This window comes from Cricetulus griseus, chromosome 2, assembly GCF_003668045.3.
Source record: "Cricetulus griseus strain 17A/GY chromosome 2, alternate assembly CriGri-PICRH-1.0, whole genome shotgun sequence".
Classification (NCBI taxonomy): Eukaryota; Metazoa; Chordata; class Mammalia; order Rodentia; family Cricetidae; genus Cricetulus; species Cricetulus griseus.
Window position 1 is genome coordinate 454,466,530 of NC_048595.1, and position 17,157 is coordinate 454,483,686.

General features: G+C 42.5%; 1 protein-coding gene across 2 annotated transcripts in view; it reads right to left on the bottom strand.

The window, feature by feature from the left end:
- Positions 1-17,157, bottom strand: part of Tmem232 (transmembrane protein 232) — a 199,950-nt gene that overhangs the window by 175,598 nt on the left and 7,195 nt on the right. For both annotated transcript variants that reach the window (XM_035441170.1, XM_027397757.2), the window contains exons 3-5: positions 7,356-7,467; positions 6,922-7,027; positions 5,686-5,843 (exon numbers count right to left, since the gene is read on the bottom strand). In XM_035441170.1, coding sequence (XP_035297061.1) covers positions 5,686-5,843; positions 6,922-7,027; positions 7,356-7,467 — 376 coding nt within the window. The remainder of the gene's footprint in view (positions 1-5,685; positions 5,844-6,921; positions 7,028-7,355; positions 7,468-17,157) is intronic.

Below are 17,157 nucleotides of genomic sequence, written 5' to 3' on the forward strand. Positions count from 1 at the left end.
ACATGTAAAACAATCTTGTTTCTAATTCAAATAAAAAATCTGCAAAAAAAGAAAATAAAAAATATAAAGAACACAAGTGAAAAGAAAAAAAAAGAAATCTTCTGAAATGAATGTGAGGTTGTGAGATGGTTATACACAACTTCTTGAAACAAAGACATGGTTACCATTTCCTGGAACAGGCAGTACAGAGCCATTTGTAGCTAAGGTTGCAGGTGGGGCATAGCCCAATCCTTGAGAATCAGAGGTTTAATCTAAACAGGAAAGGAACCTAGTTTGTCTTTACTATAAGGTGGCTTTTCAGTCTGAGATGAGGGCAGGCTGATGAAGAAGATGCAGGAGTGAAACATGGAAACCACATGCAGGCATGCATTCCGTGAAAGAGTCCCCATCAACTGGAAATGAGCCACATTGAAGCACAGAGCAAGGCTGCTGTCTCTGAGTCTCTCCAGGGCCCTCCCTCCAAGTCTCGACTTGGATGTCTGCTAGAGGGCAAGTGATTATGTAATGCAGTTTCATCCCTTGATATATTGCTCCCACGTTAGATTAGATACCAGGCCATTTAATTTTTAAAACACTTGCGTTGCTTCTCATCTTCAGGTTGAGTAATTTGCACGGCTCAGAACCACGCAAATCTGCAGCAGCTGTGAATAATCAGTGAACGACTACGTAGTTTGCGCAATGAAAGCTGCTGAAGTGTATGAGACATGGTGACTTGTTTATGCCTCACACTGTATAGCCTCCATTTTAAAAACAGGTGGAAAAAAACTGTGTCACAGAGAATTTAAATAACCGAGCATTTCAGCAAGAAAGGTTGTGAAAACCTAGACAGGCATTGTTTGTCTGAAGTCCAGTGGACTTTTTCAGCCATGAGCCCACATGTTCGGTTAATTCTCAAATCATACATTTAGAAGCTGACTATTGTTTGAGCCAATACAAACTAGCCAGTGAGATAAGCATGGCCTCCTGGCCCTTGCAGAGTGCTCCTGGGGAAACTAAAAGTCCATGGGACACCTCCGTTCTGCTCTTTTCTCCTGACAGAGAGCTTTATTAAAAGAACTGTTACTGATTGTGCAAGGATCCGCTCAAGAAACCACCAAGATGTCTGATCCGTGGTTAGTACGAAGGTTTTGATTGTAAGAGAGAGAGGACATCCTGAGGCATCTGGAAGAGACCACAGCAGAGAGAGAAAGGAGGAAACTGAACTTTTCGGGGGCTATCTGTGAGAGAAGGGAGGATAGCAAGAATCATTGGGCAGCGGGAGAAACCTTGCTGTTATAAAGAGAGCAGGAATCTGGAACATTCTGGGGGCTAGCATAGCGGAGGAGGAATGGGGGAGGGTAGAGGGGCCAAGGATGCTAGTGTGGGCTTTGAAATGTATAGCAAGTACTTGTGAATAGGGGCTTGTCTTAGTTAGGGTTTCTATTGGTATAAAGAGACATCACAACCATGGCAGCACTTCCAAAGGAAATGTTTAATTGGGGCTGGCTTAACAGTTTCAGAGATTTAGTCCATTATCACCATGGCAGCCTGCAAGCCAACATGGTGCTGGAGAAGGAGCTGAGGGTTCTGCATCCTGATCCACAGACAGCAGAAGGAGACTATGTCACACTGAGTGAAGCTTGAGCATATGAGACCTCAAAGCCCACCCCCATGGTGACCCACTTCCTCCAACAAGGCCACACCTACTCCAACAAGGCCACACCTCCTAATAGTGCCACTACCTACGGGCCAAGCATTCACACACATGAGTCTATGGGGCCATACCTATTCAAACCACCACAAAGGTGGCCCTCATAGGCCTGTAGCCATAACAGAAAGGAGCTGGAAGCCAGTGTGGGCTCTGCTGCGCAACCACAGGTACACGAGCATTGAGAGCCATATTCCCTTCTGCCAGACACAAGGGAAATACTCCTTTTGGTAGATGAGAACCCATTTTGAAAGTTCCTGAAAAATGTCTGCTTCTATCTAGCCTCCAGAAATCCTCTATAGTCCAGCTTGGGCTGAGCCAAGACTGTTATTTCTGGGCACATGTACTTCCTACAAGACTGTCATTTCTGGTCACATGAACTTCCTACAAGACTGTTATCTCTGGGCACATGCACTTCCTAGACCGTAACAAGTAGAAAATGTTGGGAGTCCCGCCAGAGTCATCATATATATTCATAAGGAAATTTGGCTCTCCTCTTGGAATGCTTAGTCTCATTAATGAAGGAATTTAACAATGGACTTAAACAGAAGCCTGAAGATATGGTGATATCCAGGCCGACGCTGCCACCAAGGGACATGTCTGGTTCTGAGGTTCTACTGTGACCAGGGTCTGTGTTGATGTCCATGGCTCATCTCACCACCAAAGACCATGCCGATGTCCATTGTTTGTGCTGCCACCTGAAGCCACTTTGATGCCCAAGGGCATGCTGCTGCCAGGGGCCATGATGTGGGCGGGCTGCACTGCCACCTGAGGCCACATTGGTGGCTGTGGTCCAGGCAGACTCTGAGGGTCTTGTCTGGGCCCATGGGCCTACTGCAGTTGGGGCCACATTCATGGTCTGTGCTCTCACCAGAAACGGTGTGAAGGTTCATGGTCCATGCTCCACTGACGCTGGAGAGCATGGGGGCTACTTTTGCTGTGATATCAACTGCTGAGGCACAGCTGAGGAGGAGGGACATGTGAGGCTTCTGGGACCACCCTGACCCCCACCCCAAGCCTCCGTCCCAGAAAAACAGGCAACAGCCTAGACAGGAAGCCATCCAAGAGAACTCTTGAAACCTGTGATGGAGAGCGCAGCTGTTCACAACTGATGGCTCCTGGCAGGTGCAGGGGGAGGACTCAGTCCTAATCAAGGGTCAGTCCACTGAGTTTGACCATGCTGTGGTGAGTATATAGGTAACATAAATTAGACTTTTTTATTCCTATTTTCAGGTGGGGGGACAAGTCACAAGGGTGGGAGGAAGCAGACACGGAAGAACTGGGAAGTAAGTGTGATGGGTGTGCCTGATGTGAAATTCCCAGAGAATCAATAAGAATACTATGCTGGAAAATGAAAAAAAAGAAAATGCCTATCAATATCCACAAAGAGATTCTGATAGAAATGCCATTAACCTTGTGATAAATCTGGAGAAATCTAACATCTGTATAATGTTGTTTTCTAAACTCTAATTATGACATGCTCATGAAAATGATAAACAAAATGTCTGCATTTGCTTATATATCTTCCTTAACTTCTTTATCAGCACACAATAATTCTTAGCATATATATCCTACATATTTTATTAAGCTTTTATGCAGTATTATACACTCTGACATAATTGCATTGTATTTTTAATCTTGGTCTTTGTATGGCCATTATTGTTATGTAGAAATATGATTGCTTTCTTGTGTTCCATTAATTTGCTGTATATACTAACACACATGCTATGCTGGTTCACAGGATTATCTACATAATCATAGTATCTACAAATACAAAAATAATTGTGTCTTCTTTCTCAACCTGTATATCTTTTATCCATGCCTCCTAACTTACTGCAATAACTAAAAGTTAACTGGTACCTTTATCATGAAATCAGTTGGTTGTGCATGACATTTGTATTTGAATGGTCTCTTCTAGCCCAATGGGTATATCTTAAGGCCAACACCATGCTGATTTTGTTACTGCAGCTCTGTGGCATATTTTGAAATCTGCTATTGTGAAACTATCAACATTAATCTTTTTATGTGTGATTGCTTTGGCTATTTGATATCTTTGTGCTTCAAAATAAATTCTATAATTGCTTTTTTCTCATCTTATATAGATTCTTACTGCTTATTTGATGGGGATTGCATTGAATCTATGGATTATTTTTGTGAATAAAGCCATTTTAGTGATAAGCTGGCCACCAAGTCTGTTCCTGTATTTGGCTACTTCCACCTGAGGCTGACTACCAAGGTCCAGCTATCAAAGTACTGAAGTCCAGCAATCAAAGCCCCCTTTTGCCTGTTCTAATTAACTCATCCAATAAAAATCAGGTCCCTCATCCTAACACAGTCTCTTCCATCGGTTTCACTTGTTTTATGCAATCTTAAGGGAATCTTTCTAATCTTTCCTTTTTTGTAATAATAAAACCATTGTTTAAGCCTAATTTATTTGCAATAAAACCACTAGTTATTCTTGAATTTAATTTTTTGCTGTTTTTTATTTAATTTTTATAATACATTTTTCCTATGTAAACTGTGGTCATTGCAAATACTGGAGGCATTTGACAAGGGACTTTGAAAAGCATAACCTGTATGATGATGGCTTCCCACTGAGTCGCTCCAGAGTGGCAGGCTGCTGACAGGCCACCTACCTCAAATTGAAAGATTAAGGTCATTTCTCAGAAGTTTTAAACAAGGGTTCAGTGGTTAAGAGCATGTGTTGCTCTTGCAGAGGACTTGGGTTCAGTTCCCATCACCTACATGGAAGCTCACAACTAGAGTCTACACACACACACACACACACACACACACACACACACACACACACACGCACGCACGCACGCGCGCGCGCGCGCGCAAAAGGCCCACATACAGGGGATGGGGGAGGAGAACATGAGGGATCAGGAAGGTCAGGGTAGGGGAAGAACGGAGAAGGAGAGCAAGGAAAGAAACACCTTGATAGAGGGAGCCATTATGGACTTAAGGGGAAACCTGGCACTAGGGAAATTTCCAGGAATCCACAAGGATGACCCCAACTAAAAATCTAAGCAATAGTGGAGAGGCTACCTTAAATGTCCTTGCCCTATAATGAGCTTGATGACTACCTTAAATGCCATCCTAGAGCCTTCATCCAGTAGCTGATGGAAGCAGAAACAGACACCCACGTTAAACACTGAGCCGAACTCCTTGAGCCTAGTTGCAGAGAGGGAGGAGCCATAATAGGAACAAAAGGGTCAAGACCATGCTGGGGAAACCCGCAGAAACAGCTGACCAGAGCAAGTGGGAGCTCACTGACTCCAGACTGACAGCTGGGGAACCTGTATGAGACTGAACTGGGCCCCCTGAATGTGGGTATCAGTTGGAGGACTTGGGCGGTTTATGGGACCGCTGGCAGTGGACTGTCCCTAGTGCGTGAACAGGCTCTTGGAGGCCATTCCCTATGCAGGGCTAATCTCTCAGCCTAAATAGGGGGGGAGGGGGGAGAGGAGGGCCTTGGTCCTGCCCCAGATGATGTGACAGACTGATGATTCCCTATGAGAGGCCTCACCCTCTCTAAGGAGTGGATGGGAGGTGGGGTTGGGATTTGGTGGGGGCAATGGGATGATAGGAGGAAGAGGCAATTGGAATTGGTATGTAAAATAATATTGTTTTAAAAATAGAAATATAAATAAATAAATAAAAGAATGTGAAAATCTAACTTTTCACAAAGACCCTTATACATAAAATAAAAGTAAATAAATCTTTTCTCTTTAACCCTTAAAAATCTGTGCATACTTAGGAAAACAATATGACAGTTTTTAAATAATTATATCCTTAGGCAGTTTGTGAAATTCTATTTTTCTCAAACTGTTTCAACTTGGCTATGGAACAGCAATCTTCCAGTCACACCCAAATATTATGGAACTGTCCCTGTAAATGTCAAAGCCCTGTTTGACCCTGAAGCAGACAGCACTGTAGTTTCCCATTGCTTGCATCTGTAACAATTAAAACAAGTTCTAAAATTAAACACATACCTTCACCAGTTTTAATTCGACCGAATATAAAAATCCCTTCAGGAATGCATCACAACAGAGCCGATATAAAACTGATTCCGCGAGAAAAAACAGGGCGGGAAGCTGATCGGAGTTGAAAGAAACTTGGTCCAAGGAGGCGTGGAGCATATTCAAAGCTTCTGAAACGTCACCAACGTGAAATTGCGTCACTGAAAAACTAATCTTGCCTTTCTGCTTATTATACTCACGTCTTGCAATTCACTGTTTGTCCTTCAGACTCTGGGGTTCTGCTGTGTCTGTAAATGCTTTCCACCCAGTGAGAGGTACCCCAAGCCTCAGCAGACCTAGTGACGGATTCAATCAATAGAACCCAGAAGAAATGACAGCGGGTGGTTTCCAGGGCCAAATCCCCAAAAGAAACACAGCCTATTTCTAAATCCTCCGCCCCACGCCCTTCCCCTACCTCCCTCCTCCAGTTGCCTTTCCTCTTCTCCCAGACAGCAGTGGGGCTGCTGGTTGGTCTAGACCACCAGGCCTTCATCCCACAAAAATCTGCTAAACATCCAATAGAGGTGGCAGCGCCATGATGCTGGGCCATAAAACCAAGTTAGGGAAGCTCCCAGGCAGCATCACAAATCCCAATTTACGTGGGAAATATCCTCTGACCTTAGCAGTTAACGTCCCCAAACTCATTTTACAAGGCGTACACATAACATTTAGTTTAACGAGAGAAGGAATTTCATCCCCTTAAAAATAATGTTATTTAATTTCCTTTTTAGATTGGGTAGAGGTTGCTTGAAAGGAGCCATATAAGTGGGAAGTAATAAGAGAAAAGGGAATGAGCTTCCTGTCTTAAAGCAGAAAGAAAAAAGCCAAGCCAAGGGCCATTTGGTTAATGTTTTATACGTTAGACTATAAAGTGCAGAAAACACCTTTGTCTAGGTGCCTGCTGTAAGTGGACTCATTCAACAGTATACAGTGAGTTTTAAATTAATTACCAATTCTGGGGAAACATATAAAGACTATACTGAGAAAAAGCTTTTAGAAAGTTTTATAATTAAAAAGCTTAATAGCCAAAGCCATGAGTGCCTAATTACTGAGGAACTTTTGTAATGAAACATCATGAGATATTTTGATGGAGAATTTACAAAACTTACTTTAAATTTACTAAAAATTGACTTTGAATTCTCAAACCATCCCCTTGTGGGTCTACAAATGCTTGGTTTTCCTCTGTAGTGGGTCTGCACGCACACATACCGTCTTGGATCTCGCCTTTGCACTGAGCCAGATAGATGATCTCTGCCCAAGCAGACGGAAGATGCACATACTTCCCAGAGCCCAGAGTCTTAAGACCCAGCTTCCTCTGTGATGGAAAAGCAAATGATGAACACAGTCAGTGGAAATGTGTATCCCTTTGTTGGTCTGTTTGCTTCATCACTTCTTATTTATGTTCTGAAAGCCACTCTTCCACACCAATGTTTTATGATCTCTTACAGAGAACCTTCTCACCAAAATTATTTGGTTATAAACTTTAAATTTAATTAATATTAACACTTGAGCTCCACCTGCTTACAAAGGTAGCTGTCTGTAGCCACAACTTTACTTTTTCTTTCAACGTTATACAGCAGGTTAGCATTCACAAACTACAAAAGGAAGTTTACATATGGAGTAACCAGGGAACAGACCATTACCTTACATCTGGCGAGGAGTTTCCTAGCTTGTTCCAACAATTCTTCCTGCTCTGATGGATTCTGTGTGTTGTTAAATTTCAGTATGAATTCTTTGGAGATTGAAAATGATGGCCTGTACAGAAAAGCAATAATGATGGCTATCACCTTCGAATTTTAATTAACCATCTTCTACTGGCTGAGAATACCAATGTTCTAGGAAAAGTACTTTACTTTTTTTCTTTTTACTTATAATGTTTCACATACAAAAAGATCAATAGAATCAAAGATCCCTGAACAGATCACCCAGACTTACTGAGAAACAGATTCTCATTTCCAAAGGTGTTTGTCTTGTGGAAAACACTCCCTGAAATGGTTGCCAGTAGTCTTTGGGATATTTTCTTCACAGGTAAAATTGAGCACAGGTTCAGTTATGCTGAAGGTTGGTTTATCTCCTCACATAAATCAGTGTTGTTCCCATTTGAGCTAAATCTGTAGTCCCTCCACGTGGCTTCATTACAACTGTGACACCAGTGAAGTAAGAAAGATACGCGAAGCAAAGTCAGCCAGAGTAGCCACGGTGATGCTGCATGAGAGAGATGCCAGACTCTAGGGCCCTTCGCAAGATTGTTCTCGTGACCTGCTGAGAGCAGGGGGCAGGTGCAGGGGGGGAGGTGCTGGGATAGCCACACGTGGTTAGACGACAGATGATGATTGTAGGGAGAGATCTTAGTAGGTACCTATAGCGCCAACCATGCCCGTTTGGGCGTGGTCACAGGTGAGTTTGGAGCCTGTGGGATACAGGCCTGGGGAGAGGAAGGAAGTGCAGGGCTCGCTCTTGGGGTTCAGTCGGGTCTCAGAGAGCTGCTGAGATTGGATGCTCCGAGCGCTGACCTGGGTTATCGGTTTCTCATGTAAGTGATTTCTCCCTAATAAAATTAACCAATGACATTTCTATCCCGTGTACGGTTATCTTCCTCTTACAGATGATGGCTCAGACCAGATAGCAGCGGTGTAAGCCAAGAGAACAGATAGTGCATGCGCTTGACATTAGACCAAAGAGTTGTCGACTGGGCTTAAAGAAGGGAGTCGCGGTTCAACTGGCTCACTGAAAGGACAGAATTGCTACTTCCTGACGTGGCGAAAGCTGCTAGAGGCACATACTTGACATAAGGGTAGAGAAGATGGTCAGTATTGGACAGGTGTTGAGATGACAACGGTCAGATGGGAGGAGGGTAAGCATGTGGACGTGTAAACTTCAATTTCAGGGGGAAGACTCAAATCAGATCGTCATCGTCAATACATTCCAATGCCGCGGGATATTTGTTTGCACTGCGTGAAGATGTGTTCTGCCTCACCTGCCTACGGCACCTTCTGATTGGTTTAATAAAGAGCTGAATGGCCAATAGCTAGGCAGGAGAGAATAGGCGGGACTTCCTGGAAGAAAGAGGAACTATGGGTTAGAATCTTGTGCTGCAGGATGTCACCAGCGAGGCATGGAATGTACAGAATAGGGGAGAGCTAAAGAGCCACATGGCAGAATGTAGATGAATTGAAACAAGTTAGTTTGAGTTATAAGAGCTAGTTGGGGAAAAACCTAAGCTAAAGGCCACGCTTTCATAATTAATAATAAGTCTCCGTGTCATTATCTGGGGGATGGTGTTCCAAAGAAAGTCCTACTGCACATCAATACTTAGCCTCATGAAGGAGAAGGGTCTCGTGCAGATAGGTAAGAATTATTCCAAAGACAAGTGGGAGGAAAACGTTGAGATCTTATATAAATGACAATGATCACATCCTTGAAGAACTTTAGGGAGCTGAAGGTGGGCTCAGAGCTGCTATCAAAACAACAGCGAGGTCAAGTCAGGCATGTTAGCATTTGGAGGTGAAGATAAGGAAATTGTGTTCGAGAGGCCAGAATTTAAAGCAAGTTCCAGGGCTGCATACCAAGATTTCCTCCCACCAATCTCAAAAAAAAAAAAAAAAAAGGAAAATATAATGATAATAATGGCTGGCAAGACAGACCTATTGGTGTAACAGTGGCATGAACATCATGGAAGAAACCAACCACTTCCTGATCATATTTAATCACTAATCCATAAGATAAAAACAGATCTTACGCTATTGTTGGGTCAAGGACCTGTAGCTAGACAGGCCATAGGTAGGACCTATGGGTGATGGCACTAATTTTATTCTGCTAAATAGTCAGAATATTAAGCCAACTCCGTATGATCTATAGCTGTATCCATAAGATAATCCTTTTCCCAACTCTCATCTTTTAGCAGTAGATAGTGATGAGTACAAAGACCGACAGCCCATCGAGGTGCAGGGGATAAATGGCTGAAGAATGTCCAGCCCTCAAAGGGACATCTATATCATTCTCCCACTGAAGACTCAGGGACCATTGTGTAAAAGGGGATGAAAAGATGTTAAGAGTCAGGGCGGTGGATGACTACAGGGAAACATTGTTTTCTGGACACAGCAAGACAGCTAAACAGATGAGCTCACAATGGTATCGACAGCACACTCAAGACCTGTGCAAACTCCAGCCGGACCAGTCCCAGCACAGAGAAGAAAAGCAGGCATGAAGTCCCCGTCCTAGAGAGTAGTTGCTAGAGTGATTGCTGCTGCAAGAAGGAGAATCCGTTTTCTCTAACATCATAGCCCCTGATGGGCTGACCTTGCTCCAGTGGAGACCACACATCCAAGAATATACAGGCAGCACAAATTGGATTTGATGAGTTTTAGAGAGAGAGAGAGAGAGAGAGAGAGAGAGAGAGAGAGAGAACACAAAGTTGGGTGGATAGGGAAAAAGTGGTCCTGGGGGCAGTTAGAGGAGGAGGTGAATATGATCAAAACACATTGAATGAAATTCTCACAGAACTAGTAAAAATGAGGACAAATAAAATATAGGTGCTCAAATAAATGAATCCTTCCTTTTAAAAGCAGGGGAGGATTTATACAAACTGAATATCTAGGCAATAATAATTAGCTTAATTATCATTAAATAGTTGCACACACTCTTTGCAGGTATAATTGTCTTAAGATTTTTTTTCATTGCTAGGTTGAGTGTGGGCACACATGAAATTCCTATGTGCACATGATTATATTTTTCCTTTACAGTTTAGGAATTTTCTCTTGGATGGAAGGTGGCCTGGGACCAGATCTTGGGAGGTATTTAGACTGCACGGCAGGGTTAGAATTTTATTTGTGATGTGATCGGAAGGCAGTGTGAAATGAGAGCACGGAAAGATGGAGTTTACATGCTTTAGAAGGACTCTGAGAACAATGGGTGATGTAGAAACAGGGACCAGTGGGAAGCTGGGCGCAGTGACAGGAATTAGACGAGGATGACTCGAAGGGACAAGTGGTGACAGTAACAGAGATGAAGAGACTGTGCTTGGAAATATGTAATTACGAAGCACCAAGCTAAGGTCTAGCTGTGAGACCACAGAAATGTGCTTAGATGTGATTTAATATTGCTACAGCTACCTAATATTCTTCCCTGTGGTTTAAGCTCCTCTTTACTGTGTATGCATATGCATGCTATTAATATATGTCACTAATCCATTAATTAGATATATTAAATTAATATATATAAATTTGCTTAGTGAGCATCTGGTGTTCATTCTGTGCTAATTGGAATGTACAGAATGTACATTGTACTTCGGAAAGGAAAAAAGGCTTAAATATCACATGGAAGTGTGTATCTCCAAAAGAAAAAAGAGAGAGAGAGAGAGAGAGAGAGAGAGAGAGAGAGAAAAGAAGAAGACTATGTAAAACAAGCTGCAACTCAGCCAGGCAGTGGTGGCACACGCCTTTAGTCCCAGCACTCCAGAGGCAGAGGCAGGTGTCTATCTGTGAATTCCAGACCACCCTGGTCTAGAGAGTGAACATCAAGACAGCCAGGGCTACACAACATAGTCAAATCCTACCTTGAAAAACCAAAATAATTAATTAATTAAAATAAATAAGCTGCAACTCAAGATCTTGGAGCTCTTTTGTAGTAGCAGTCAGAATCATCTGTTGGAGCTTGCAGTGTGTGTGTCTTCATAATAAAACAATACTAATGAACTTTAAACAGATTTTCTGACAGGCACCCCAAGTATACCTATACATAGGGTTTTGAATACAAATTTAAATTTATTTTCTGAAATTAAATATTTTACTTCAACTTCCTCATAAACTCAGGGATGCATTTATCTCTAAAGCAAAAGAAAGCTTTGGGATGAAAATAGTATCCAATCCAAATCCATTGCTTAGAACATCTTATAAATAATTTCATTTCTGTCAATTATTCTTCAATATAGGTTGTGGTCTGTAATGCTCCATTGGGAATATGCAAAGTTAATAATTTCCTACTTTCAGTACAGATACTGAATGCCTTAATTGGTCTCCCACAAACCATGTTAATAAATATTAAACAGGAAATAAATATAGTTATTTTTTAGCAATTTCTTTCCCATTGAAAATAGAACAAACTGACCCTTCTATTAATCATATACAATATAAACATAAATATATGATAAGCCACAGGAGGAATGGTAAAATAAAAATTAGTAAAGGTATTTGAAAAATAAAAAAAATAATAATTTAGCTTCCTACATTCCAGTTCCTTCAAAATACCAAAGGATTTCACGAAGGCAAACCCAATCTATTCCAGGCCTAAAAAGCACAATCTTGTTTAACAGGCAGCCCACAAAGACCATCATTTTAACTTTACATGATGGTAAACATTCTAAAGTCTCCTGGTTTCATGGATACCTGATCCAAACTGACTATTTACATCAACTGCAATTCAGTTCATTCATAAGAGCATTATGAAGATAATTTTGCTAGCTCCAAGGAGAGCTAGGTGAGGAATGAGATCTGGCCTCAGGAAGCTCACAGTCTTGACTGCTCTGTTGCTGTGATGAGATACCATGACCGTGGCAACTCTATAAAAAGAAAGCACTTGACTGGGGGTTTGTTCACAGTGTCCGAGGGTCCATGGCCTTCAAGTCAGGGGATGTGGCAGCAGGCAGGTAGGCTTGTTGCTGGAGGGCTTGCTTCCTGATCCACAGGCACAAGACAGAAAGCTAACAGAGAAGTGTGGCCTTTTGGAATCTAAAGCAACCCCCCCCCCCAGTGGCACACCTCCTCTAACAAGCCTACATCTAGCCCTTCCCAAAATAGTTCTACCACCTAGGGACCAAGCATTCAAATCCATGTGCCTATGTGGGCCACTCTCGCTCACACCAACACACTTAACAAATAAACATCTCACATAACGGAGACATACGGGGGGGGGGGGGGGGCGCGGTAGTGAAGCGTCATGAGAATTTAACACTCTCTGGTGACTCAGTGTAGGTGAGCTTTAATTTCCCGTTGGTTGAGGGCAGACAGGGCCTTGCAAGGGTTTAAAAGGCAGTAGCCCAGAACACATGGCCTGTTTGCTGGCATAAACTCGATGCCGGGTAGCGGTTAGTTATAGCATGACTGTTTTCCTTTGACAGTCCAGGAGAAGCCTGGTACTGGAACCACGCACCGCAGTGTGACAGGAACTGGAGGACAGTGGAATAGTGATCGTCAATTCACAGTCCTTTCTCTGATACTTTGGGTTCATAGCCACACAAGGGTGGAGGGATTGGGTAGAAGCCAATGAAAGCCATGCTAAATCAAGCTAAAATCTAAAAAGCTAAACTAGAAAGTCATCATGACTAATGGGGGTGGGGAAGCTGTGAGCTGGGCATGCAGGCAGACTCAGGGTTTTTAGCCTAAGTGGGAAGAGAACGTCATGAGCAGACAGGAAAAACTTAGGCAGGTTATTTAAACTACTCAAGATGCACTTGGTTTGCTTTTTTTCCCCCCTATGAGACAGCCATACACTTCATTCATGAGGCAGGAATTGAAAAGGAGATAAGACCTGTAAGCAAAAATCTAATCTCTCCTCTGTGTCAGAGATAGTTAAAGCTCAGACTTTTCAAGTAGAAAATTCCTAGGAGGAAAAATAAAAAAACAAGAGGAGATGTGTGGATGAATTCAAGAGAAAGAGAAATAAAGTAAAAATAACAGAAAGATACCTAGGAGACTAACAAGTGGGATTCAAGGTGCATTTGAGTTACCACAAAAAACTGTCCATTACTCAGAATGCATGGGGAATGGTGTGCTGAAGTCCCATATTTTGACCCATATGTCTCTGTACCCTCTGGCCACTGTTGAATGGATCTGACTCAAGCTGGCTCAACCCAGTCTTTCTCGGGGAATTTTAAATGATTGGCTGAACATAGATTTAGTTTACCCTAACACCCATATTGCAATATGGAATCAGTTTCATGGAGTCTTAGAATTTTACAGAACAAAGAAAGTCATTAATCAAGACAAATTTGATGAGGGATGTCCTTCTGTATATGTTTCTCTTATTGGTTGATGAATAAAACACTGTTTGGCCAATAGAGGCAGGAAGATAGGCAGGACTAGGAGATGAGGAGAATTCTGGGAAAGGTAGGCAGAGAGAGACTTTGAGGAGACACCATGTAGAGCCAGGAAGGATAGGGCACTCCAGGCACTCTCCAGTAAAATAGGGCCATGTAGAAATACATAGATTGGTAGTTATGGGTTAATAATTAAGACAGAGCTAGCCAGTAAGAAGCTCTAGCCATCAGCCAACATTTTTATAATATAGCATCTGTGTGTTTATTTGGGGCTGAAGAGGCAGCGGGACCTGGTGGAACAAGAAAACTCCAGCAACACAAATTTAAAATACATTAGTGGTGCGTTGACAGGTACAGGGAGATGGGGGGAGCTTTCCTATGGACCCAAGGTGTTCTCTGAGCTTTGGGGTTTGTGGAAGGTTGTTGTCGGCTAAGTTATTAGATTCCACCTTTCTATTAGTCACAGGGTGTTAGTTCTGGCACAGAGGTGGGCAAAGATCAGCTGTCCTGAGGCTAGAACTAGGCTAAGATAAAGCAGGTAGCCCTTGGACCCGCAACATTCCAACCTCTCCACAGAACTGGAATTCATCATATGCAAAGATACAGCTTCTTTTCAGGGTTTTTTATTCACAACTGCTTGGAAAAGGGTTAGGAGGTGTGATATAATAATAAGTCTTTCCACCGCAGCCAGCCACATGAGCCCTGCCGCCACATGGGCACTCTCTGACAGGCCACCCGAGTTCTGTCCGCCGCCACGTTAAGGTCCCAAGTAACACAGAGAGACTTATATTAGGTACAAATGTTGCTTGGCTAATGACTAGGATTTCTCATCTGCTAGCTCAGTCTTAATTATCATAAATTTATATATTTTATAAGACTTATCTTATGTAGGATGCCTTCCACTGGCGTCCTCATCCTGGGATCACATGGTGGCTCAGAGCAAAGAGCAGGAGGAAGAGCAAAAGGGATGACTTCCTTCTTGCCCTTGCTTATATTCTGAGTCTGTCTGCTATGTCACTTCCTGCCTGGATCACAAGACTTCTCTACTACATTTCCCAGAATCCTCCTTGACTCCTAGCCCCACCTAACTTGCTGCCTCATTGGCCAATCAGTACTTTATTTATCATCCAATAAGACAAACATACACATAGAAGGACCTCCCCCATCAGTGTGGCTTGTTGGAGAAGGTGTGTCCCCACTGGTGGGGAGAATTTGAGGTTTCAAAATTCCACCTCAGGCCCTCCCCACACCCACCTGACCCCAGTTCTCTCTGCATCTTCTGTTAGTGGATCAGATGTGATCTCCCAGCTACTGCTCCAGCACCATGCCTGCCTGCCTGCCCGCCAACATGCTCCCAACCATTGGAGCATGGACCTCACCCTCTGAAACTGTAAGCAAGCCCACAACTAAAAGCTTTGTTTTATAAGTTTCCTAGGTCTGGGTCATGGTGTTTCTTCACAACGACAGAAATGTGATAGAAATGCTGTCTGTAAGACAGACAGCAATATTCAGATTGTGTCTGTCAACTTACTCATGATTCCTTCAGTACGTGCTGAGAACACACAATTAGTACTCATTGAAGAAAATAGGCCTGGCTATGCCTTTCGTATGGAGTTCCACAAGGCAGCCTTATTACATCATCATCTTCATCATTATTAATTGAAAAATGAACCTATTCCATAAAAAACTCTATAGTCCCAAATAACAAAAGAAGAAAACAATCCCCAAACTGTACATATCTGCAGAAATATCAATACTGAAGACCAAAGGACATTAGAATTCATATTTAGCCAGCAGTGGTGGTGCACACCTTTAATACCAATACTCAGGAGGCAGAGGCAGGCAGATCTCTGTGAGTTTGAGACCAGCCTGGTCTACAAGAGCTAGTTCCAGGGCAGACTCCAAAGCCACAGAGAAACTCTGTCTTGAAACTGCCCCCCCACCAAAGAAAAATAATTCATATTTAAAGAGTTGGTGAAATCATTATGAAAGTAATATCATTATAGGAATTTTGAAAATTTGTTACGGGGGGGGGGGGGTTAGTCAATACATGGATGAAAAAAGCAACAAAAACTTAAAATGCTGACTCTCTTTTTATATGTAAATTTGACACAGCAGGTAAAAACAGATACTGTCTTAGTCAGGACTTCTATTGCTGTGAAGAGACACCATGACCACAGAGACTCTTATAATGGAAAACATCTAATTGAGTGGCTTACAGTTCAGTCCATTATCATCATGGTGAGACATGGCAGCCTGCAGGCAGGCATGGTGCTGAAGAAGGAGCTGAGAGTTCTACATCTTTGATCCACAGGCAACAGGAAGTGGTCTGAGACACTGGGCTTAGCTTGAGCATATATGAGACCTCAAAGCCTGCCTACACAGTGATACACTTCCTCTAACAAGCCACACCTCATAATAGTGTCACTCCCAATGATCTTATGAGGGCCAATTACATTCAGACTACCACAGGTAGCAATTTCAAATGATAATTAATATCATTTCTCCTAAAATTAGAAGTGCCCCGGGATGAAAGAGGTCTGCCTCTTGCTGCCGCTATGATGCATGCAGATAGATATGGCAGGGAGGACAGACAAGGAGTCGAGTCAGTGACTCAGGCGCACACAGCAGTGTGAACACAGCACTGCCCTGAACTGGTCATGTTTGACCAGTTCAGACACTGAAGATACTTTCTGTCACACACGACTTGAGTTCACACCATGCATGTCCAACAGACTTCACAGTTCGAAACCAGAAAAAGAGGGACTCACTTCTAAAATCATCTGTAATCTGATATGGTCTCTAATTCCATTTTGACATGTCCTTAGATTTAAAATTCATGATGCAGTCTTAGTAAACACTTTGAAAATACAGGTTCTCCAACTTAATAGTCACTAGTAAATGGAATTCTAAGCAGACGTGGGGAGAAAAGGCCATTAACACATGCTGGATTTCAAGTGAAAACCATGTAGAAGAATGTTCAGAATGCTTTCCTTTCTAAATGTTTGCTCTTGACCTTATAAAATTTCTCTTCTGAGTTTGGTAACGGTACGGGGCTCTCTTGTCCCTATGAAGCACTCTTTAAAACACGTCATCTGCTGGCGGTTAATGTCATCTATCCTCAAATGCTATTATTGATCTCAAAGACAGTTAGTCAGTTACATGGTTAACAGTGTTTGAATTCATGTATTTCAATAACAAAGACAAGTTTTGCTTGAAATGTTTTGCTTAAGAAAGGACCTTCAGGGAAAGGTAGAGGAAACTGGATAGTGGGAAAATTAAAGAGGAGGAAATGGGGGGGAGGCAGGTTGGATATAAATACATTATATACATATATAAATAATAATATAATATTTAAAACAAAAAGTAAAGATACCAATGTATTTCGTCCTTTTGTTTCTCCCATTATTCAC